This window comes from Chaetura pelagica, unplaced genomic scaffold (assembly GCF_000747805.2).
Source record: "Chaetura pelagica isolate M959 unplaced genomic scaffold, ChaPel_1.0 scaffold222, whole genome shotgun sequence".
NCBI lineage: Eukaryota > Metazoa > Chordata > Aves > Apodiformes > Apodidae > Chaetura > Chaetura pelagica.
In genome coordinates, this window is record NW_009952711.1 from 1626915 (window position 1) to 1653122 (window position 26208).

A 26208-nucleotide genomic window follows, 5' to 3' on the forward strand; every position below is an offset into this window, starting at 1 on the left:
TGCTAGGCGGAGCGGTTCTGTCACTAACAAACAGTGGCTGAGTCCATCCATCAGGCACTCCATTCACCCCAGAATTGCAAAGTGCAAGTATTGAGCTGCTGTAACACTTTTGCTGTATTTTGTACCTGAAGAAAGTGTGACCCACATCTGCACGGTAAGCAGATACTCAAAGGGTCAGTGTTGAAAGGTTTACTGCAGTTCTGTAGCAGAGAGCAGATGCTCCCAGGGTGTTAACTCTAATTAAGGCTGTTTCTGAAACAAAAGTTCTTTCTTAGGTAAGTCAAGCATACTTTTTTTAATTCTATACCCTTTGTTCCAAGTAATTTTGACTTCTTAAAGCACTTCACTTCTAAAGACAGCTTAGGTTGCATTCATCTATTATAAACATTCATCATCATCATTGTTCTCTATGCTTTCACTGTCCATCTTTTAGCAGATTATGTGATGGATTTACTTCTCATAGTTCAATTAAAAAACAAACCAGAACATTGTTCAATTATTTTACAACTTCTCAACTTGCTAGTTTGTGAATGCAGCTCTCACACCACAAGCCTGCAGAAACCTGTGTTCTTATCTGCACTTAACCTACATCTTTACTCAATTTCAGTGCTTCTTGTTAAGCAGAAGTGAATAAACCAGTGCTCAGGAGAGCATGTACAGCCTATGTATTACTGTCCTCTAGGCATTTAAGTGTGTGTGACCTTGATCTGCCCCTGACAGACAGCTGACTCCACCTCACCATGCATTTGAACAGCCATTCTCATGACAAATTTACAGCAGATAAATGAAGTTGAAATTGGGTTTTGACATTCAAAATGTTGATAAAATTGTTTTAGTTTTCAAATACACTTCAATTCTAACAACATTTTAGGATTTTGGGGTGGGATTTTAAAGCATCAGCAAAGCAATCTAAACATGGTAAAGAGCATAATCTGAATTCCTGGCTTTCCCTAATGAAGCATCTATAAAATCCTGCATCTCTCAGACTGGCTTACTATGCCCTAATGGTTATAGGAAGGCAAAATTCCCTCAACTCTCCATAGAGAAGCCAAGGACTTAGGGCCCAAATGTGCAAGCTGAACTGACTTCCTTCCTGAAGCAAACTTGAAGCGTTTTCTCTCTGTGACAGTTTAAATTAGGGAGAAAACACACCTGGACAGAATGAAACAACACTATGTTGAGAAGTACAGACACAGGAGTGAAGCACATGGACTACCTCTGCTTCAAGACACAGAACTGGAAAAGCAAAATTCCCAGAAAAAAAAGCAACAGCTTTACCTGTGTCAAGTTATATGCAAAGACAGCAAGATGGTTTGCAGGAAAACTGACTTCAGACTGTAACTGTACAGCTCACTCGCCCATCCAGGGGGGCTGCTGACAATTTAAGCCTACTTGACCATCTTTTTTGCTCCTTTATCACTCATGCCACCTGTCACACTGATTGTCTGAACAAAGAATTCTATATGGGTGTAGATTAGATTTGCTTTTTTCCTGTAATTCTTTTTATTGGTGTAAGACTAACAAATTCAAATGTGTTTACAGCACAGCCTGTATGCTCAATCAGACCTATGAAAAATGCCGATCCTTTTGAAAGGAAGCACATTTTGTAGGATGCTAATCCTTTATAACCTGCAGGTTTGTAATTCTTAACACAGGCACTAAAGAGACCTAAAACAAGGGACCATGAATTTGAAATTCCAGATTGACCACATGCAGACCTATACAAATGCATTAAAGTTTTGAAGAAATGAAAAAGCACTTCTTACATGCAACATTTGTTGCTTGCAGACAGGTTAGAATTTTCTTGTAGAATTACTGCACGTGAAACACCATTGAAGCCACCCTGGAGTTCCAGGTGTAGATGGTCCAAAAGGTAACGCATGAACTCATGGGCATCTTGTTGCTGATATCCCCTTAAGAGAAAAGGAAACAACAGACAAAAATCATCAGATATACAGGTTGTTTTAATGGGGACACAGAGAGAGGACCAGGGTCACATGGAAGAACCTTTGCTTGTTTAGTAATCCTGAGCAGACTTCACAGACACATGCATATTTTGTACCAAAAAAAGTTTTCCATGCAGCCTTTGGAGCTTTCATCCAGCTATGTCTCAAGAAACTAAGTGATTTTGGTCCCGTGCAGCTCCCTCTCCCTGTGCCTCTGTTTCTGAGGATGGAGCAACATTTAAAAATATACATTGTAGCTAAAAAGACACCTTTTAGAAAACAAGGAGAGGCAGCAGAGACTTCACATCTGCTCACCTATTCAGTTAACATTAAATCAACCTCAGCAAACTCAGTCTGTGCTAGTAACATCCCAGGACTCATTACACTCATTACTTAAAAATACACAATTGGTAGCAGTGACTTCCCCTCACTTGTGCAAAGCATGCCTCCTTTTTCATTGTTATTAACTATATAGTACCTCTGCAGAATTGTTATTAATTAGGTTAATCCCTAATTGGAACTACTATAAATGATGACAGTACACTGACATCTCAAACCCGGTAAGATTCAAAAAGAGCCACCATAAAATGTATTGTTCGTGGGGGACTCAGTATTTCTGGCTTTCATTCAGCCACTGATCCCACTCACTTTGGCAGTTCCAGGTGTCTTCTTGCCTGTTTGTTCCCCTTCCCACTAAAACCACATGCATCTTTTGTCAACAATATGAATTCTGAGATAATTAGGATGAAAGACTGAGTCCTTTCCTCATCTAGGGTGAGATCTGTAGCCATGCTCAGAATTTCACACCTCCCCTGCATAACTCACACACCGTTTGCTGGGAGAGGGAGGTCAATTGTAGGATACCCAGAGCATCTCCTGAGCATCATAGGATTTAGCATCATAGGGCTTCAGCCTCAGAAGTGCCATGGCATCAGCAACAATGCTGCTCAAAGAATCACCATTGTTATTTCACCACTAAAAAAACCTAATTCAGACAAACAGAGAAGCTATCAGGGTAAAATAGGCCTTTACAGTTATTTAAGATAAATCATGCATCAAATTTAACAATCAACTGCTATTTGTTTGCCATAAGATGTATACTGAGATGCAGCTGGAAAGCACACCTAGTGAAAGCTTTGTGCAACACTGACTTAATTATACACTAGGCCTATAGTTACAAAAGGCCCTACATAGTAGAAATAGGTTATCTTTCCCTCCTCTCTCTTCTTTAAGCAGCTTTGTCATGCCTTGCCTGCTGCTTTTTCCTCCTCACTATTCCACGTAAGTACTGGCAGTAACTCACATAGGAATGGCTGAGGAAGAACTACATACATGGGTTTTTATGCTAAGGCTCAGGGGAGGGAAAATGTCCGTAAGACTCATGGCACAATACCCAGATTCAGAGATAAATGAGAACAGACTCAATACAACACAAGTATGCACCATGAGGCTGATGTGCTCAGTGATCTAGTTGTCCTACGTATCGTTACAAGGTAACAAAATAAAAATGAAATAAAGCCTTTTCATCTTGAGGAGTTACACTAACATTTTCTCCCCAACCAGCAGTTCCTAAGAAATCACAGTTTATATGTAGACCTTACAACACCCTGAACAACATCAGCAACACTACCTTTCACAGCAGAAAAAATGGCACATAGAAACACTGCTGTGCTTCAACAGGCCACAGTCCTGTACAGCCAAAATGAGGACTTCTCCCAGAGTTGCCAAATAATTACACATTACTATAAAAAAAAAAGCTGAACTCGGCTACAAAGCTGCATATTAACTGTACACACTGTAGGATAATTCTGAAGTTGCTGAGATAACACAGGATGTGCTTAGTTTAGTTAATGTGGGTATCATCAATACAATAAACATACAGGCAATCTTCATAAACAGCTGAAGATGAAACTTATGGCAAGTCTTTTCTTCAGACACCTTTTCAACATTAAATTCCTCATAGAAGAGCTCTGAGGTATACAGCACCCTTGCTCTGCAATCAATTTACTAAATAACTTTTGGAATCATTCCCCACTGTTGGTTGTGCTCCTGGTACATGTGTTTATACTTGCATACAAATATGTTAATTATAGATTAGAGAGTCTTACTGTTTGTTAAAAAGCATTAAGTATAGATACAGGTATTTCAAAGAACATGATGATATGGATGATGCACTGTTAAATTATGACCAAAAAGCCCATCAGCAGAAAGCCCAGTTTCTCTGATAGTCAGCTTGTGCAATAAAACTCATCTCCATCCACATGAAGCAATTCAGTTCCAGGCCTCCTCCTCTGATGCTCCATTTCCCACCCACATCAAGACAGGGTATAAGCAGGGACAGCTACTAGGAAAGCAGAGGACACCATCCATACAGCAGCAAAATGTACATCCTGCAACTTAGGATGAGGCTACAGCCCTCCTGGCACGCAGCAGCATGAGAGCAGCAGGACTGGCACAGCAGCACTGGAGCTCAGAGGCACTCCAGCTGTGCTCACAGTAACCACACAGGATGCTCTACTCCCTGGATGCAGTACCGAGGCCCTGGAGTGCAGCAGCAGCAGCTTTTCTGTAACCTCTGCAAGAACAGCACTTGCAATCCTTGGAGGCAGGCACAGGGTGCCTTTAACAACTGCCATCTCTCTGGGCTAAAACAATTAAAACTAGGATTCCAACCATGTTTCTTCCCCTTGCCCCATCACTTCAGACTTCATAAGACCAAGCCACAGGGGCTGGCTTCCTGTTAACATGCTACTGGCTCCAGCTTCCTTTCACACCCATGTCCAGCCACCTTCTCCCAATCTCACAAGGAGCACACGAGGTACAACCATAACTGCAGCAGCACTCGCTTTTACAAGGTACAGTTACGCACTGAACAAATTCACATTTTCTTCCTGGACCATGTAGGAGTGGAAATCTACAGAGCAGCTGACTCTATTCTCTGTGTGATTTAATAAGTTCTCTTATTCCCAACTAACTGGGAATAATAAAGGGGAGAGGGAGAACCCCAAAAAGCAGCACTTTTCCTTTTAAAAGCTGTGATAGAACCCACAGTGCTGAAAATCTGCTTGAGGAACTTTAATGAACTGGTTTCTTACTTCGTCTAACAAGAATTGTAGTGAAGACTGAATAGGGAAACTTGTCAAGGACGTTATGGATGATATTAATTTGCCTATAATGTTTTGGTCGCTGCTTGCAACTACTGGTATTAAACTTCCTTGATTCTCATAAGCCAAGTGAAACATATTTGGCAGTGTGAAGAACAGAATAAATAGATTTGTGCTATTGGGGTTACTCATTGAGCAGATGTGTTCACAGCATCTTTTCAGCACTGCTGGAGATGTAACAGAGAACAGAACATCTTTACTACCTGAGAACACGGAGCAACTTACCTTCAGCACAATATATCCTAACAGGTTTCAGTGCTCCTTTGAAAGAGGTTCAGGGGCCAGGACAGGGAGACCTTGGAGAGGAACGATACTTCGATTTACTTGGGTAACCTTCTTTTTCCTTTCTTTTTATCATCTTTTTTGTCAGCATGGGCACAAAATGCCTACTTTCTTACAGCCCTTATTTCATGGCCAGCTGGTGACTACAGCCTTTTAAGAGAATCAAGGAAGTTTCAGCCAGTATGTTTGCATTTAGGCCTGTAGGTGCTGTACCTTTTTTAATCTGACTATGTCACTTTCGTATGGCAGCCAAGCTTGAGTTCTGTTAACACCACGCACTTGGCACTTATCTACCACTCATTATCTTTCTTCTTCTGCCCTCTGGACCACTGGCTCAGTTACAACTACTACTATTTTAGTATTTGAGATGTTTGTCCTCCCCAACACTGCTACATGTAGCGTGTGGTAGAAGGGTTGGTGGGGGAAAAAAAGCACTACCCATCAACACAAAACTGTCCATCAAGTGAAGATGCTTTTCAATGTATCTGTGGGCATAGGGGAAAGCTGCAGAGAGTAGGACACCAGCAATACCAGGCTGCAATCAAGATTATTGCTCTTATTCTGCAAGACTTACCTAAAATTTGGCATGATTTTCCAAACAACGTAAAATAAAGACTCAGGACTGAATGCAGTTTGGCTTCCTTGCCACAAAGCACAGAGTGTCTTCCTGAATTCTTCCACCAAAGAACTGGAAAGAAAGTAGGAGTTGGTGACTGCAACACTTACAAGGGTGTTAGAACTCTCACAGCTTTACTGGCTCAATAGTACAAAGATCAGATGTTACTTTGGTTAAGATTGTAATGACTGGTAAATGTCCTTTCCAGTACTTCAAAGATTTTATGCCCAAAGTCCTACACACAACACTGGATAGGTGAGAAAAATGTCAAGATGTTGAGGACTCACCTAGAAATCTATCCATCTTTTACCATTTTACTGTAAACTCTGCTAACGTAATTCCTTTAACACTTCCTCAAGCTACAAATTGTGAACCACTCTGCCATCTTTTTTTATTTTTATGTTCAGTTGCAGACATGTTCCCATGACTGTATTTTAGCTGTAATTATGTAACATAATATCTCGAATACATTGAACTAGCACATCTTAATCTGATTTTAACTGCAGCGACATTCCAGTTCTTTCTGATGTACCTGACTGCTTCCCTCTGGAGCATCAGGCCCATATAAACAAACTGCCAGGGACACAGGTTTCCTTTACTGTGACTCTGTCCCCCATGAATCATTTTTCTATGGTTCTGCAGCACTGGAAGCACAGTGGCTCTGAGCATTTGCTGTTTTCTGTAAAGATCAGTGCCAACAAGGAACATGCAGCTTACACGTTGTTATCCCCCTGGCTCCTGGTGTGGTAAGTTCGCCTGCCAGCCGTCTTCCCATTCCTCAGCTCCACAGCGGGCAGCTCTTTGAAGTAACAGCAAAACTGTTGAATGTTACTGTGGAAAAAGGAAAATTAATTAAATCCTTAAGGGGCAGAGAACAAAGAGAATAGTATATGTTCTGGAGCCTGTTCTTTGCCATGCATAAACACAACTTCATGCACTGACAGAGGATGGCAATCACCAACAGCTCAAGACACAAGAAATACTGTAACAAATACTGATCTGTAAATGCCTGAGCAGATCTGTAGATGTCATCATCATCCCAAGTACCTGAAATAATTCCATTCTGGCTGTGCTTTGACTAAGAGCTGCCATGACAGAAGGAGGTGGGACAAGCTTGGGAGGTACCTGAGTGACTGAAGGATTGCATTCATGAAACATGTATTCCCCAGGTTCCGCAGGCCTGTGGCACAGAGGGCAGTGGTGCTTCCCTGGAAATGAGAACGGTTACGTTAAGGACAGATTGACCAGGGCTCCTCCTTTTCTCCCCACCAAGCTGGCTGTAGGTAGTGCATTTTTCAAGTACCTAAAACCTACAGACTTTGCAAAACAGCAACTGACTGCTTTGCTCCTGCCCCTGCCTTTGCTCTTTGCTCCTGCCTGACACAGGAGGTGTCCTGTTCCCATTGATACTCCTCCCAAGAACTACTTCTCTTTATCTTCAGGTAATTGTTCCTCATGGCTGAGGACAGCTGTTACTTCAGCTCCCTTGGACTACACTGCTGTCCTGCAGCCCTGAGGAGCAAGGAGCAACAGCTCTGCTCTACCACTCTTTCTGGCCGAGGTGAAAAGGCAGCAGTTGCATACAGCTGAGGTGGCAGCTCCCCTCTCCCTTCCTAAAATCCGGGAGAAATTATGAAGATTAGAAAATCCCTCAAGTCAAACTGTGGAACAGTGAGACATTCGGTTTGGGGCACTCTTTGTCTTGAAGAGACTATGTAGCCCTTCAGCTATCTAGCAAGAGCTAGATTGTCCTCTCCTGACTGCTATTCTGCACATGTGAACTTAAAATAGCAGGAAGATGAGAGTGAGAAAAGCTTTCAGAATAGTCCACAGTTCCTTTTGAAAGCAAGTTTTACTAAGCTTTTTAAAATGGTAATTTTTTTACTTTTTCCTAACAATTATTCTTATCCCCCCAGAAAAAGACAGAGCACCTGCTTCTCTGCCTTCTGCACTGTAAGGAAAAAAAGAAAAACAAACCCTTGTCTGGTCAGAAAAGTATTGTGTCTGGGCCTGCTTTAATCCCAAGAGTTACTAGTTCCTTCTGAAGCTCCATCTTGACAAGGAACCCTCCTTAAGGACAGGGAAGCTCAAAGTCTAGGTCAATAGAAATGCAGCAGAATATCAAATATCATCTTCACAGAATATCTTCTGTGAGAAGAGGCTCTTTTAGGTGTGTGGTCAGGATGAGAAAGCAAAAGTGCACCCAGTGGAATTTGGGTAGTGATTCTAAGAGTTTCAAGCCTAGGCCAACTGTAAGCCTCAATAGGTTTAGAAACACCTTTTAAACTCACTGTACTGAATCTGTCATACTTACATTTACTTTTAATAACTTGCTGTTCAGAGATGAGTTTTCCAACAGTTTTCTTTTCCTATGTCTGTCTGATGTGAAAGCTGAACTGTTGGAAAGACATTAAAAGAGGTTACTTACCATAAAACAAAACATTGTGTGAAATGGACAACAATCATGGTAATGTTTAACACAGTGATTACATCTGCTATCAGTTGTCATTAAGACAGCAAAGAGCTTCCTGATTGCAACATAAGCTTTTCATAGTCTTGGAACAGACTGCATCTCCCTCAGAGTAAAGACCCACATCCTGTTTTCAACACTAAAATCTGAGTTAAGTGCATCAAGTTATGCATGTGCCCTGAATAGTGGTCTTATTAGCATGCCACTTTTTATCCTTATTCAAAGGAATCTTAATACAGACTTTTCATAAAATACTTCTGTCAGAAGAATCATCTACACCATTAGAAAAACAACTTCAAAAATCAGGACAGTTAACAAAAATAAAAAATAACCCACGTGCAAGTGCTTATGTACCACTTAAAAAATACAGGTTACAACATTTGTGCAATAGTAATACAAAGTTACAAGAACAAATAGTTACTCTTTTCCACATCACTGGAAATTACTGGGCCCCCAATTCTACCAGTTTGTGATCTCTCTAGTCTAATAGCTAAATTATAACTTTTTCCATACTTCAGGGTTTGTTTTTTTAAATTTTTAATTAAAAAACCCCTCCAAACTTTAAATAACTGTCATTACAGAAGCCTGCATGGTACCCTTTACTTCTCAAAGAGCTAGATCTCCTGGACATTTCTGAAATACTAATGTGCATCATGCTTAAACACCTTTACCTCTCATTACATACCTGACATGACCATCAAAACCAGAATGAATAATAATGAAAATGTTATTACTGACAGAGTAAGTGACAGTTAACTGAAGTAGAGACTTCCCAAAATCACAGCAATTTCTTAACAGGAGTCCTATCTGAGCTCTGGAAGATTCAAATGTACTTGGAAGTCCTGTATGCAGATGTACTTCCACTTAGTATTATAGATTTCCAAGCAAACTGTGAGAAGACTATTTGCTATCTAGCACTGGCTGTGGCAGCTGCATCACAAAGACCAGTATCTACTTTTCAGAGACAGACATAGCAGAGGAAAAACATGTCTCCTGTACAATTCCAAATTCATAAACCTTCTTAAATCTTTTTAATCAATCTGCAATTAATATGAAGACTACTTCCACCTGCGTGTTTGCTTCAATGTCTCTACTCCAGAAACTTACTCTGTTTTTGACAAAACTATGATCTTGTCCTGCAAACTATCTCCCATTTGTATATAAAAAAATAAAATTGTTGGCTAGGTAGCAAGAAAGTTAACTGATATCTGAATTCCTGTTTCACTATATGCTACTTCTACAAGATTCACTGTTTAAGAACGAAAACATACAAGACCAGACAAAAGCATTTGTTCTGCATCTCTGCTTCTCAGTGATGAAAAGGTTATTTAAATACACACAGTAGCACACAAAGGACCAAAATGTATAAATATGTATATATATATATAAAACAGAAATACCACTTCAACTATGCAACATTGTAAGTCCATCCAGAGCAATCTGAAGGTAAACAAACTACTTACTTTTCCAAGTTCTGTAGGTGCTCTCTGACCTTCTGTACCAGGCCCAGCTTGGTATCATTGACTACAAAATCATCACAGCGATAACTGCAAGAAAAACATTTCTCAGAATGTGCAGAGAATTTCAATGAAGTACTGAAAAACAGTCATGCAAGCCTACGTGTGGAAAGCACCAGAATGATTCAGTGGAAGATTATGAGGGGAACAGGGGAACACAACACCCACACACTGAGCTGGGTCCTCTCTGAAAACTACTCTATAGCAAGAGAAGGTACAGGCAGTATCTTATTACATGTTTCTTCTAGCTCAGGTTTTTATTAGAAAGCAGAAGCATAATGTGCTGCTTTATCAATGCAGTATTTCCAGTTCAACAAAAACTGAAACACAAGGTGTAAACAAAAGTAGTATTAGTAGCCAATCCACAGAAAATTTATCAGAAAAGATCAGCTGACATCAGGTAAACAGAATACAAAGTTTCTACTAATGTATTTTACTCATGGATTTATTTTAATATTGTAAAGCTTTTATTAAAACCTGAGGTGCTGAACAGATAAACAATGTACAATGTACAGATAAACTAATGTACAAGTTTCTGCTGCAGAAAAACACCGGGGAAGATGAAGTAAGATATTCCATGATTTGTTCAAAGTCATCCCAGAAGTCTGTGGCAACTCCCACTTTGTGCTTTAACCACAAATACCACTCAATCTCTCGTGTGGCTTTTATATACACAGAAACTCTTCCAAAACTTCAGCTGGTATTTTGAGCTTTTTCAGGGTGAGCAAAAGTTAAGTAACTGGCTTGGAAAAAGAGAGAGAAGCTGAAACCCCCACACTTTCTCAAAGCAAATGTAAAGTGAAGCCACATCAAAATGGCCTCTCAGCAGAAGCAAAAAGTTTAGACTGAAGTCTAAAATTCTGTCATGTTCTACAAAGGTCTCACCTTTCCCAACAGGCAAGTGCATTCATTATAATTTAATATTCAAGATGTGGGCTTGTAATGCCTCACGTAGTGCACAAAGGCAAAGGTTACAGACTGTGTCTAAAGGAGGGGAGGACAGTCTTCTAGGGAATGCTGAAACAAAACCCACATCATATTTCACTATTTTCCTGAGTAAAACCACAAAGCACAAGTCAATTTTAAGCAACAAATGGAGAGAGTAGCAAAGAAAACCATCACAAGGAGAACACTGGTCCAAGATGGCATTACTTCTGTTGCTTTGCTGTATTTAAAATCTCTTGCATTTCTTGCGCTAATAAAAAGGGGGAACAGAGGCCCCAGAGTAATGTGGACCCTCTAATCCATGCTCCTTCTTCCATTTGTGAAGGGAAGACAATGTCTGTATAGAGGGGAGGGGTAGCAGAAAGTACAGGGGAAGGAAAGAAGGACAAAAACCAACTTAGAACCAAGAAACAGAAGTGCTGCAGTCAGTAAGGAAGCCCAGCTCAGCAGAATGCACATCTGCATGCCAGTAAACCAAGAATTCTGAGCAGGCTCCTCAAGTCTCTCCCACAGGAGCAGCAGCCTTCCCGCTGTGCACAGGGGCTGCAAGTGACAGTGACATCTCACAGTGCTCCTGCAGGGTTGGCCAAGAGCTCCCCCAAGAACCAGATAACCCCATTCTGACATGAGAAACAGGAAGGTAAAAATAGACTTAACACCATTTGCACCAGCTCTTGTGAGAGCACTGTGATTAAAAGGAAGCAGAGACTTGTCATACTCCACATCCCACAAAGGTAACTCAGCCCTGAGCAGTGTTTGTCAGCCCTACACTTATTGTGAAGCATCAAACTGTAGCATCAGATTCTGGCCAAGATCTGAACACTTCCTGTGAAGAAAACTGCCATAGCTATTTCTCTCCTTTGCCTTTGGCACAGGACTGACTCAAATGCAGAACACATCCTTGTTGCCTTAGGTTGCTCCTCTGTTGGAGCAGAGGTGTGCTTGGTAAGTTAACAAAGCTACCAACTTCAGGCACAGTTGGAATTGACAATATACTTTGTTGCATAAATCTGCCATGTAGTTCAAAGGCAACAATATTGACAGTTAATTCAAACACTGAATTCTTGAACAGACTACAGAGCTGAGAAAATAAAGGCCCTCCCCACTGAAAAGGAGACTGTAAGACCAGTCTGTCCAGGATCTCTGTTGATTTTTGCTTCTGAGAAGAGAAATTAGTATGACTCTCAAGATTTCCAAACACTGCGCACAGCAGTTATATTTATGCAAGATCGAGAAATTAAGACAAGTTGTTGCCAGTAAAGCATTTTTTTTCCCAAATATTTCCACAGACATAGTTAGTCTGAGAGGGGGAAGAAATCTGTAAATGTGCTTATTTTTCAGCCATGTTTTAAGTAGTCCTATTCAGCTTTACTGGACACCTACAACTACCTAGTTAAGTATTCTTGCATTTACCACTCTACATACACCATACATCAAGGACAACTATCCCAGCAAACTACCCAGGCCAGCTTTGGCAAGAAATAAACATGGTGCAGGTGGATACAGTACAGTCTGACTCCTCCTTAATACCAATACCAAGACCAAGCATGTCCACACTCCCAGGTGCACCAGCACAATTACACCCTTACCCTACTTGTGTAGCTACTAACATTTATAAACAGGGAATGAAAGCACAGGCAAGCTCACTGAAAGCCTGTAAGCCAACTTATTCCTGAAAGGTGATTTAATACCTGCTCCCACACCCTAAAAGTTCATGTTAATCTTATTTTTAGTCTGATCTCATATACCAGTTACATCCTTACCGAAAAATTACAAGTTAGCACTTTCCCCAAAATGGAGGAATAAAACCAAATACATAACTAAATGTCAGGGTCCTTGAAACAAATTCAAGATTTACTTAAAAACAAGACAAGCTCCTTCTATTTCCCTTTTAATACACAGGTTTTTAAAACTACCTCCCTTGCAACACAGCAGCATTCAGCACTCCTACTAGAAATAACAGCATTACTACCAAACAATTTTTTTAAATTTGCTGAGCCCACACACCTTAAAAGATAAACTGTTGACAGATTACTTCCTACATACGAAGCTGATATTATCACAAATTAATAATATACCTTCTAGCACACAGCAATTTTACAATATGCTTTTAACAGCAATTGTACAGAACAAATTCTGTGCTCTGGGGAGGGTCCCTTATATGGGTTTGCACAACATTGTCCTCTATATACACTTTCTATTTTTAGCAACTCTGCTACCTCCAAGGTCTGGTCTTTTCTGGCCTCCTTTGCTGCTAAAATGGCAGCAGGCCAGTGAATGTATGCACTGCTCTGGGAACACTCATGCTTAGTTCTGGCCATTTCAGCAGGTTACAGACCTCCATCCTATGCTTAGAAGCCCTGACTGGATTTGGAGAACTACCACACAAGAAAAATTAAGAAAATACAAGTTTCCTTAGTTGTACTAACACCTTCTGTGAGTAAACTAAGAACTCAAAAATTACTGTCTAGATAAAAGCTTTTTACCTTCTGTAATTTCCACTGACTGCAGAATATAAACTAATGGCCCTAATCTCATTTTTAGATGATCATGCATAAGGTCACTAAGTCTGCTTTTTTGACAGAAACACAATCGCAAAAAGAAAGAATTTAAGTCCTTCAGCCCAGGTAAGGGAAACATTAGCACAACCATGTCCCTTTAAGAGATAACAAGGAGGCTAATGGGTCAGAAACCTGATCTGCAAGTTGTGTCTGGGATTAAATGAACACGGGAAACATATTATGCAAATACATAAACAGGGCAGCCTTTCTTCTTCTGTGCTAAGCAACTGCCTGCTGACTAGCACAGAGCAAATAAATTTACAAGAGTTTTCTTCCAGGAAACACACATTTCTGCAAGCAGGCATCTTACACATATAATTTTACTCCTCATGCACAGAAAAACAACCACTAACATGGCACGCGAAACAATCATAGGGTAGCTGGAGGAGAAAAAAGATTTGTACTTCTCTCTTTGTGCTTAGTACTTCAGAATTAACTGAGAGGCTAATAGCCTCCAAAAAGTGGAATTCATGAGTCTGTTTTCTCAGTGCTTAGGGTCTCAAGCATAATTCAGTCTGAAGATTTAGTTTTGCACCTACTGTCTCAAAAAGTGACCAAAGAATCAAGAAGAGAGTCATACTCTCATAATAAATAAAAGATTAACATTCTGTCTACTTTCCTATGGTGAAGACTGATTACGTGAATAGGAGGACATAGGTGAAAGACCAAAAAAATCTCTGAAATGCAAAACTCCAGTTGCTCAATAATCAGCAATACCTCAAGCATGCCTGTATTTTTCAAAACATTACAAATTCACAAATCCAGTAAAAATTTCATCTCAGATGGAAAAAATAAATAAAGCATTGTCCCACCAGAACTGAAATATTTTCCTTTCAAAGGTATGTTGAAAGAAAAAAATACACATCTAGACTTCCATCCTGAAATGCAATTACAGGAGACAGCTTGGTTTCAGTTTACAGCAAGATTGCATGGGAACTAGAAACAGAATACAATAAACCAGGGTAGTTTCAACAGTCACATAGTATTTCTTCCCCTTGGACTGACAGGAATAGCTAAGGCAAACCCTGGATGTGCATGACTGCATCAAAGTTTTTTACATGGCCAAAGAAAAGCAAAAGGTTAAATGCCTTCTGCTTAGAAAAGAGTCCACACAAGCCTGTTCACTGCTGCTATCATGCAAGCTAAGGAACACAGCAAATTTGAATTCATGGGAGGATCCGACTCAACTTTGTGCAATACACAAAATTGCAAATAAAAATATAAGCTAGCACTGCATCCAAATATCTCCATTATTGTTACAGAAGTAAAATTCAATTAAGTCCTAGGATGTTGTTTCTTGCCTTTCCAATTACTGAGGTTGCCCGCATTATCTTTACATACAATTTCCCTGAAAAGAAACATCATGCATAAACATACCACGGTCTACTGGATTCATGTCTACACTGAAGAAGCTAACAAATAACATTTCAAAATTCAGTCTCCACAGTAGCTAGTTACGATTTGAATTACCTATCTGCTTTAACTGTCAAGCACTATTTGATAGCAGCTCCTACAGTACTGTCTGAAATTAAGGGGCAGAAGTTGGTCTAAATGCTTTCCCCTTCATCTTTAAACATATAAACTCATTTCCACTGAAAACATTTGGTACGAACTGGTACAAATCCAGGTATCTTTTTCTGATAACCAGGTGGGAAAAAACAGAACCCTCCTAAATGAAAGTGAAGATAAACTGCTTTTGAAGCTTGTTCAGCTTCACATTAGCACAGGAGAGTTAATAGTGTGCTAGTGAATTATCCCCAACACCAACTCCCCAAGGCAAAATGCTCTACAATTAGTTCTAGTTCATCCACAGATGACTCAGCCTTCTACTCAATTACAGCAAAAGAGACATCACATGATAAACTGCTCCTCATCTGCCCTACCACAAACATGCTGTGAAACACCAGTGAGCTTCCTAAGTGCATGCCTGTTTGCTCCTCACAAGCGTATTTGTTTCAGTAACAGTCCCCTCAGTTTGGCTCTATCATTCTGCAATGCGCTTGCTGGGTTTGGGGTAACGTCAGCAGGGTGCTGACTTGCTAGTGTAACTCACCCAGCCTCAGCTAGTTGGGTATGGTCATAATAAATGGAGATACAATCAAGACTTCAAATACCCTGCTGGAATTCCCTCACACATTATTGCCTTTAGAGTGACTAGAAGAAAGGTCACACTTCAAACAAAACAAAAAAACACAATGTAGAACTCAGTTGTTAACAGGAAAGTGGAATTAGCTTCCCACTGCTGTTTCAATGCCAGTAACCTGTACCTATGTGTCACTTTAAAAAATGTCATGATTTCTAATGTTTTCACAAAGAATCAGATTTAAAAAATGATGGTCGTTTAAATAAATTGCAAATAGAAGCAAAATCCCCATACATCACAAGGCTACTCAAACCTTTCTTCTATGCCACACCCATACAGCTTTTGTCACTGCTACATGTGCCATCTGAATAATTTTTCAGTTGTTCCAAACATAATTTTGTCAGGTGAGACCATTTAACTGTGATTTTACTTGCAGGCGATAAAAATGTTACGGAAGTATTCCTCATAAAACTGAATACCCAAACTTCAGCAAGCAGATTTTTCCCAGATGAAGTTCCTAAAAGATATCCAGTTACTTGAACAAAGTACACATCAGTGGAGTGATATATTCAGCAATTTTATAAGACTGCAACATGAATTCCCCTGAAATCACTTCTGTGATTCTGCTACTTTATCTTGTCAGAGAGTTGATGCTGCTTCTCAACAGGATCCATCACTTCCCCAAACTTACCCAGGTTGCACCAAGACTCCAAAAGAAAGAAGTTTTTCTTCCAGATTGAAGAAATCTGTTATGTTGGGAAAAACCCTAAAAAAAGACATAACTACACACCCCAAGTTCATATCTCTTGGAAAGGAACCACAGCACATTTCTTTACTTTCCAATATTCTGACAAGATAAGGGGTATGTGAAAGGCTCACTAAATTGATGGACAGAGTAACTACAACTAACTAGCAGCTTTTGCAATTAAAAGGCTAGGTTCTAGACACACCACAAAGCAAAGAGAAGCAACTAGAAACCTCATATAAAGCATTTATTTCAGTAAGTTTCTGCTAAGTTATTTGAAATGTGGGAGTCTAGCCACAACCTGTGCTACAACACACATGCAAAAGCAGAGAATTATTTCATAACTCTTTTTAAACAGCCAGGCCTGGAAATAAAAAATGTGCATAAACACAGTGCCTCACAAGAGTCTAGTATGTAAAAGCTGTCAAATTACAGTGTTTAAACCCTTACCAGTATGTACTGTAACTACTGCAATCCATACACACAGTATGCTGAACTTTCTCTTGTTTTTCTGTTTTCTTATGATTGGTCATAGGAATCTGTGCATCTTCATAATGCTTTTTTGCATGGCCATTCACATATCTAAAATGAAAAACAAAAAAAGTCTTATACTTTTAAGTAGTTACTTAAACAATATTCACTGAAAAAAAGAAGAAAAAACACAGCCTAAAAAGCATTCAATATAGGCTTTAAAATAGGCAATTCACTTCTGCAAAATTATTAGTTAATTTTTCTAACTTTTTACCCCTTTTTACCTTCCATCCTGTTCAAATTAATCTCCTCATCTCCTTTACTGCAACCATAAACTTGCATCCTTGTACTAAACCCCAGGATCTGAGCCCTGAACAGACTGATGCAGCTTCACAACCGAGAACATCATTAGCTCCCTTCTTCTATACCTGTAATGCAGGTAGCTCTGCATATTCATTTCCCATATATTTTTCTTAGAGCTCTACTTTTTTTTTCCCCATCCAGCACTCACCATGTGTGTGACTGCTTGAACAGCGTGCTGAGCCCCACATAAAAGCACATCCATTTTAACCTTTCCCATTCTGCAGCAAAATTTAATACTAGAGTATTCTACGTTTTATAAAGTTCATGATTTTGAAAGGCTCTAAGGCTTGGGGTCACATAACTGTAATCTAAAATATTATGTCTCTTTTGCTGACATAATGAGCATTTTGACACTCAAAATTTGATATTTTAATTTAAAAAACACAATTACAAATTCAAGAGCTGTAAGTATCAGCTGAAATTATTAACCCTTAGAAATGCATGGCCAGACCTGAGGTGAATTTCCTCCTCCCCCCCTTGCTTATTAACTCTGTAATGCTGACTGCTAGAAACTCTACACACGCTCCACATGAAGGCCTGTATGTTTTACATTTGTTCACACATGCAGGTGTAAACCATTCTGCTGTGCTGGTTCAGGCACTTGACACAGGGCTACCCACACTGCTGTGCTGGCAGAATCCTGCAGCAGTTATGTCACAACCCCAACAAGACCATTGTGCTTGCAGGAGCTGGTTTTCTGCTTACCAGTGCAAGCAACAGGTTTATGAAGCTGTACTCCCACTAGAATTATAATCAGTAATGTTTCCAATTACTCTATCTTGGAGGATGTACTTCAAGGGATGATCTGAAAAGCTCTATTTACCTTTCTTTAATTTCCAATATTATCTGAGTAGAAGAATATGCTGTGTGCTTTCATGATCAAAAATATTCCCATTACAAGGCACATGACATTCTTCTCATTCAATTATTTTTCATTCTAAGTATGGGACTTAATGTGTAACTGCCCCAATGTTTACCAAATTCACATAAGAAAGTCATACATGGACATTTTTTTAAATTTTTTTTTAACTGGTAACAAGTAAAACATTACAAACTATTTCTTTCACAACATCACATAACATGAAATAGCTCCACTTCTCTTAGCTCTCTCAAAGTATAAATTTATAAAATAAATTAATAAACATAAAAAGAAAAAAAAAAAAGGGGGGTTGCGGTGAAAACTTTGAGAGACATTATTAAAATTGTGGCACTTAGTGCTATCCATGTCAAAGAAACAAAACCTGGATTTTATTGAATTTACTGTAAAAGACAAAGTCACCAAATTTCAGGGTGCTTTTCCAGAATAAAAGCACACCAGCACAGATGTTACCCTACAGACAAAAATATGTTCACATCTCAGATACTGTCTAATGTCAAAACTAAGTGCATTTTCATTAATATGTGCATCTCAGACATTTAAAGAGCTGCAAATTTTCTACTATTTTCCTGACATATAAATAGCAGCATCCTCTACAAATTCTTTTGGTATACTTCAACTAATACAGATAAAAACCACAGGTACTCTGAATGAATTCTGATCTAGTCCTTAAATATGTTATGGCAATAACTTTGTTTCAAAACTCCACTAGAGCACATTTAAGTTAATTTCTGTCTAAGCTGGACAGTTATTTTTCTCAAAATAAGCTGTTCTAACTTTGGTATTGTGGGTTTCCAAGAATTCTTACTGGTTTAATCTTACTACAATAGAAACGTGTTTTACAGAATGGAACTTTGCAATAATCCACTGAATTAGCATTTCTCCAGGCACTTCTTGAGCTGAGCAATCAGATTGACTGTATGCTTTTCTTTTGGAAAAAAAATAATGTTGAGTTTAATCTCTGGACTCTTATAACACAGCAAATAAGTGTGTACATATAAACACAAAGAGTTAAATGAGATTATGAAATGTTTATTTCAGGCAATGATAAGGCATTCAGGAAAATTTTGAACTAAGTGCCTCAGAGTTAAGCAAAGGAAAAAGATCAAGGTCTGATTAAAATCTCTGCACACTAATACTTTGTACCCACCTTCCACAATGGACACTTGAGCACGTCAGACAGACCCACGGACTTTTATTTGACCGGCACACTATAAAAGATTTTTAAAAAAGTGTCAAGTGAATTGGCTCTGATATTACAGTTGTATAACACATCCTGAGCACAAGCAATAACTCTGCTGACTCCACCTTAGCAGCACAGACACATGAAACAGCCAGTCATGTTCATTACTCTGTATTATGGACTAAACTAACAGACTGAAGAGCTACTGACACTGAAGCACATTAGCCTTCTGCCTTGGCTTTCAGTCGCAGGCTACACATTTACTTGTCACTTTCCATGAAAAATGTAAATATTTTTGTTTGCATTACATCCATAGGAGGTCTACTTGTTTTTGAAATACAGTACAGAAATAACAGAAGCACAAGCAGCAAAAACACTGCTAAATTTTAAAAACCTGCCTTTTGGCTTTTAATAAGGCAGTCCACCAAATATAGGGAAAAAAGCCACGGCATTTCTGTTTCATAAACCTAGTTATACAAGAAACCATTTTAAAGAAGATAATGCAAGAAAATCTGGAAATCTAGTAACAAGTCACAGAATAAATTACTGTGCAATGTATGATAATATGTACCACTAATTTAATATGTATTTATGTGCTGCAGTGCTGGTAAAGGCTTTATCCATTAAGATTTTACCTTTTCAGTTGCACAAAAGAAGCTGGAAGGTAAAAACACAGTGCTGTGCTTCAAGACACCAGAAGATGTTCCCTAATTTTTAGCTGTCTTAAGTCTAGCAAACTTCAAACAAACATTGATGTTTTTAAGCTAAGGGGCTTGAAGGGAAAAAAACAACAGATACGAGAAAATTATGAAACACCATCCCAGGGTACAGTCATAGAGAAGGGATATACCAATTCCTACTCCAAGCCAGCAGTAAATTCTACAAATTCAGATTAGAAACAAAATCTCAATAAATAATTCAGGTAGGCAGAACACAGAAGAGGCAAGAAAAGCACAATTACATTAGTCAAGAAAAAATATAAAAAATATAAATACTAATAAATACAGGTATTTATTAAAATATAAATATTTATAAATATAAACAATATAAATGTATAAATAATATCTATTTTGGAACAACAACTAAAACACTATTGAAACCTCAAATTTTGAGAGAAGTTCCAATTTGGATCATGTAATTATAGCAGAGCAACTACATTATACAACACTTACGACTTGAATGAAGTAAAATTGTTAATAAGTATCCATTACTACAAGATTTACAGTAATAGCACTACACTATCAAATACCCAACAGGTATGACAGGAAAAGAAAAAGAAAATGCTAAGTGCAAGGCCCAAAACCAATAAAAAGACAATTTCAATTATCAAAAAATACCACCTAATTTTTCTACGTGCTATAAGTAACTGCTTCTTGGAGCAGCTAGTAAAGAGTCACTGAGGAAAGACATCAGCAACATGAGGTCTGTGTGGCTAGAAGAAAGAAGGAACAAAGAGAAGAGGATGAAATCCTGGTGTACACATGAATTATTTATATCATTATTTACTATGGAAAAGCTCCAGAACAGCCTTCTCTGTCTGGAGTCATACCTTAGAGAATAGGTGGGGAAACCAAAGCATGCACCAAAGCTGCTCCAGGGTAGAATCACCTGAGCAGTCTGATTCAGAACTTACAGCAAAACTCAAAAATACATTCACCAACCTACAAACACCATAGTCCATATAAAACTGTTAAGATCACAGACTGTCAGACAAAACTAAGCTAAGAAAACTGAAAGAAGCTTCTTTATCAAATTAAGTCTTAAGTAAAAAGAAAAAAGCAGTAAGTCAGTAAATTTTTAATCGAGAGAGGTGACTAGCTTAGTTGTTTATGAAACAGTTTATGTTTCCTCCATTAGATTTTGCCTTTTTTATTTAAATCTGATGGAAAAATAAACTTTGAAGTAACTACTTTAAACTAAAGACATCAGAATTGTTCTCTTCAACTGCTGCAATTATTAATTTACTTGAGAAACATATTTTCTCACAAGTCTCAGTTTTCCAAAAAGGAATGTTCCTATTTCTGAAGTTGATTCAGTTACCACAAGTATGATGGTAACCTTGCAAGAGACTAAGAGTACAGCCAATAGAGCTGTTCTGTCTTACATGTAAAGTTAAAAGGTGAAAGAAGTTTATCTAATTTGACCAAAATGTTAGCAAGAAAACCAATATTTAGCAAACAGAAGAGAAAGAGAAGACCTTAAATAGCCAGATAAAAATGAGCTAAATGGACCACGAGTCTATCCTGACACAATTATTTTTTCCCCTGAATTACACAAAATGAAAGGTAAAAAATAAACCAGAAGGAAAAAAAACAGAAGCCAAAACAATTAATGCACTTGAACACAGATTAAATGCTGCATGAACAAACCACTATACCTTCCTTGCCAGGAACATGAACCAGTCTTCCTGGCCTTAAAATCCCAGCAGAAATCTCACACTTTGAAATAACATTTTTTATTTCACTATGTTAATCATCTGCAGACAAAACTGGTTCTCAATCAGTAGGTCAAAGCATTATGATGCAAACTATTATTCTTACTTTCCACCATGTACTAGACAATTACAACTGCACATTCCGGTATTCTAAATACCAGCTCTTCTTGCCTGTCAAGTGCTAAATTATACTGAAGTAGAGCTCACTCTGGAGAGTTCACACCAGCTTTAAGTATTCCGTATAAGTCCACCAACTCAGCACAATGCCAAAAAATTAGCATCCACTAAAATGTTCCATCTCTCATAGGAAAAGATAGCTCATTTGTTTGCTTTAACTTTTGAGAACTTTGCTCCAATTGCAACACATTAGAAATGTGCAGTTTATCTTCTGCACAAACATCTCCTCCCACGAAGTACTCAAATAACATGGAAGTGACTCCTACTAAGATTAAACACAGAAGCCAATATTAAATTTGTGACCTGCAGTTGTTCTGTTCTGAGAGGATTACACAGCTGACTTTTTTTTTAAAGGTTGCTGAATATTGCATTTTGTATTTCACTGAGGTTGGCTCAGCAGATAACTGCACTGAAGCTCAGCTCTCTAGGTATTCCTCAAGTCAGATCTTGAAGCAGTTACTGTCTGCTACTTACTATTAATAAGTGACATTATGCTGGGAGTTTCAAGCATTCACCAGGACTCCAAGAAGACAGACACCGTGGAATGTACAGCATGAGTGCAGTCACTGCCCTGAACTACTTATAATCTAAATTAAAGGTAATTTGGCTTCATCTGTAAAGAAAGTGCATTTTATTCCTTTCAGATGTGGTACTGACATGAAGGCACTAGACTTAAAAGTACAGAAGATACAAAAGACAAAGATCCATAGAAAATCTCTTCCCGATTCAAAGCACACTACTCAGCCCTGGAACTTGGCCCCTAAAACAGAGTTGGATTTTCAGGTGACAGTTACACAGAACTGTGAGAAAAGACTCCCAAACCCACTTGTACAGGTGCCTATGTCTTCCCTCAATAATCAGTATTCCAACAGCAAATTTATTTTCCTTTATTAGTGCTCTTTAATAAACAAGGAGGAGGGGTACACTGTATTGGCAACCTCTACTTTGGAATAAAGTCATGTTCAACCAACACCTTAACCACATTAAAAAAACCTGACTCCATTACCTGTGTTTGTTACACCTTATTTAGTGGTATTTAGTCTACAGAACACTGGCTGCTTTCTCAGCTTGAACTAAAGCTGCTACTTCAACAGTTACCTACTGCCTCATTTTGCAGTATTTTTAGAATAGCTTCAAGCAGTAAGGCAAAGACACTAACATGTCAAAAGAAAAGGGAAAGCAAATCTTTACACCACAATGTTGCCCAAAGCAGTTAGTCATTTGACATTTTGTATCAGTATCACCTTATTCAGAAGTTTCAAAAAATGATTTTTCATCAAGGAACAGGAAAGGGAAATACTGCTTTTCACATAATTATTTCTCTAAGTGAAATGTGAATACTTGTTTGTTATACAGTCTACAAAGCTTTCTTGTAAAGAAGAGGAGCATCTGTCCATCCCCAAGAGATCAAGCCATCTAACACTACTACGTACAGACTCATACCTAACTATGGGAAGACTCAAGAGATGTCCCTCCCCTTCCAGCTTCCACTTTGTGTACACCATCCTGATAAATAACATTCATCAAGCTATGCCAAATAGAATGAGTAAGACATGGCTAATCAGTTTGGCACTCTGATCACAGGGGTCCCACGCCATCTTACCCTCATGATCACGCAAATATGTACTTCTTAATCTTGACTTGAATTTTTTTTTTCTTATTGAAAACTGCTTCCAAGTGCTGTCTTGTGAAACATCAGTGCTCCTGGCAAACACTTTATTCCTTACAGAACAAAGCTATGGATCTCCACTGTAGGAAAGTTACAACTATGTAAAAGTACAAACAACTCAAGAAACTATTAGTTTTGTTTAAATAGCCCACTGTGTAAATTAGAAACTGGCAAAAGAAAAGAGAAGCAAGAAGAGGAGACAAACAGGAAGCAGGTTCTGTAAGGCAGCCAAGTTAAGAAAGCTGCAAGATACAGTGTCCACCACCAGAAATCTGCCACTAGTGCAGTCATGTTATCAATGCAAACCCGTGACTTTGCCAGTCACAGGAGCACAAGCGACCTGAGGCCATAGCTACTACAGAACTGTGGTTACATCCAAGTTATAAAACAGTTCTTTATTACATCACTAAAGGAAAGGCTGCAAAACATCAGCACAAAAAGAGCAACACTTTGGTCCTTTTCTGTTAAGAGCATATTGAATGGAAACAAGATTAGGATCATTAAGCTATTTCAAATATTCTCCACAGTCTTTACAAAACAGCCTGGACTTGGTTCCCAAAGAAGCTGTGTACTTGTATATGGTGAAACTACAATAACACAGTGACCTGCACAGAAATACATTTGGATAAAGTGACCTTTTTTTAGTTCAGTTTATGCTGACATAGCAGGTCAGCTATACTGATACAAGCTAAACTGTAAAAGGCTGCTGTTACTCCTGTAAGCATCTGCGTGAGGAACAATATTTACATAATTGTTGTGCCTGTACTGGTACACTGATACAGTACTGAGCAAACAGTCCCAAAAACATAAGCACTTGGTAACAAACATATATTTGCTAAGCATAGCATTTTTTATGTGTAGCCTGCTGTATGCATACACACATATTTTTAAAAAGCAATACTACTATCAAAGTATTCTAGAGAAATACTTAATTTTCCTTTGCCATACACTTCATCCTTGTAACACTCCTTCAGTATCCTGTTTAATTAAGATTTGGTAGCAGAACGATGTAAAATAACCCAACTAATGAAGCAAAAGAAGAGCTGGGCAGTCTTCATGAATACGTGAAGAAAAAAAAAATCAACTATCTGTATACAAAAATGTGAAATCCCTGCTTTGTGAAACAGGATCCTTCTGTCTGTGACAACATCAGGCCTAAGGATTCAGACTAAAAGCTGCCCCCTACAAAGATCTCCACAACACCAGGCAACACTACAGGCTTGAGAAGAGTGGCTGGAAAGCTGCCAGAAAGAGAAGGACCCAGGGGTGCTGGCTGACAGCATGTGTGACAGGAGTCAGTGTGTGCCCAGGTGGCCACAATGGCATCCTGGCTTGTATCAGAAACAGTGTGGCCAGCAGGAGTAGGAAGGTGGTTGCCCCTCTATACTCTGCAGTCATGAGCCTGCACCTTGAGTACTGTGCTCAGTACTGGTCCCCACAAAACAGCAAAGACACTGAGGTGCTGAAGCAAGTCCAAAGAAGAGCAACCAAGCTGATGAAGGGTCTAGAGAGCAAGTCTTACAAGAAGCAGCTGCAGGAACTGGGCGTGTTTAGTCTGGAGGAGGCTGAGGGGAGACCTTCTCAGTCTACCACTACCTGAAAGGACACTGTACTGAGGTGGGGGTTGGCCTCTTCTTCCAAGGAACAAGCGATGGGACAAGATGAAATGGCCTCAAGTTGTGCCAGGGGAGGTTTAGATTAGCCATTAGAAGAAAATTATCTGCTCAAAGGTTAATAAAATACTGGAATAAGCTGCCTAGGGAGGTGCTATGCATGTGGATTAAGAAGAAGTGTGGCTATTAAGGGTGCATTAAGAAGAGTGGGGCCAGTAGGTCAGAGGAGGTTCTCCCCCTCTACTCTGCCCTGGTGAGGTACATCTGGAACACTCCATCAAGTTCTGGGCTCCCCAGTTCATGAAGGATAAGGAACTACTGGAAAGAGTCTAGGGCAGGGCCACAAAATTATCACAAGAATGGAGCACCTGCCCCATGAGGAAAGGCTGAGAGAGGTCAGGCTGTTCAGAATGGAGAAGAGGAGACTAAAGGGGTATCTCACAGATGCCTCTAAGTATCTATAGGGGGGTGTCAGGAGGATAGGACCAGTCTCTTTTCTGCAGTGCGCAATGACAGGACAAGGGGCAATGGGAACAAGCTGGAGCATAATAAGTTCAAGTTAAAAAAAAGAAGAAACATCTTTACTCTGAGGGTAACAGCACTGTAACAGGCTGACCAGAAGAGGTTATGGAGTTTTCTTCTCTGGAGACTAGATGATCTTCAGAGGTCCCTTCCAACCCTGACGACTCTGTGGCTGAATCACCATCCCTGAAGGTGTTTAAAAGACATGTAGATGTGGTGCTTAGGAACATGGCTTAACCACTGGACTTAGTCGAGTTGGGTTAATGGTTGGTAGTAAGGTTATGGTGGGACTTGATCTTAAAGGTCTTTTCCAATAAGAACAATTCTGTGATTCTGTGCTAAAACACTGTATTAGCAGAATCAAAGAAGTCTAAAAAAAAAATTGTAAGTGTCCTCTAAGGTAAGTAATGATTTTACAGGCAGTATGTAAAAATTCGTAACAGGCAATATAAGTTACTTAGTACTAAGTACCCATGTATTAACACAACTGATCATGTTCCCAGTTTTTGACTTCACAGTCTTTTGTATATTGACAAAGGCGTTTGCTACAAGCTTTATTATCTGACCCTA

At 39.0% G+C, this 26208-nt stretch overlaps 1 protein-coding gene across 1 annotated transcript in view; it reads right to left on the bottom strand.

Moving 5' to 3' along the window:
- The window catches only part of USP3 (ubiquitin specific peptidase 3), a 39728-nt gene that overhangs the window by 3615 nt on the left and 9905 nt on the right, over window positions 1-26208 (bottom strand). Inside the window, exons 3-10 of the mRNA XM_009994510.1 lie at window positions 19191-19251; window positions 16780-16911; window positions 9942-10025; window positions 8323-8404; window positions 7134-7216; window positions 6726-6839; window positions 5967-6080; window positions 1767-1913 (exon numbers count right to left, since the gene is read on the bottom strand). Coding sequence (XP_009992812.1) covers window positions 1767-1913; window positions 5967-6080; window positions 6726-6839; window positions 7134-7216; window positions 8323-8404; window positions 9942-10025; window positions 16780-16911; window positions 19191-19251 — 817 coding nt within the window. The remainder of the gene's footprint in view (window positions 1-1766; window positions 1914-5966; window positions 6081-6725; window positions 6840-7133; window positions 7217-8322; window positions 8405-9941; window positions 10026-16779; window positions 16912-19190; window positions 19252-26208) is intronic.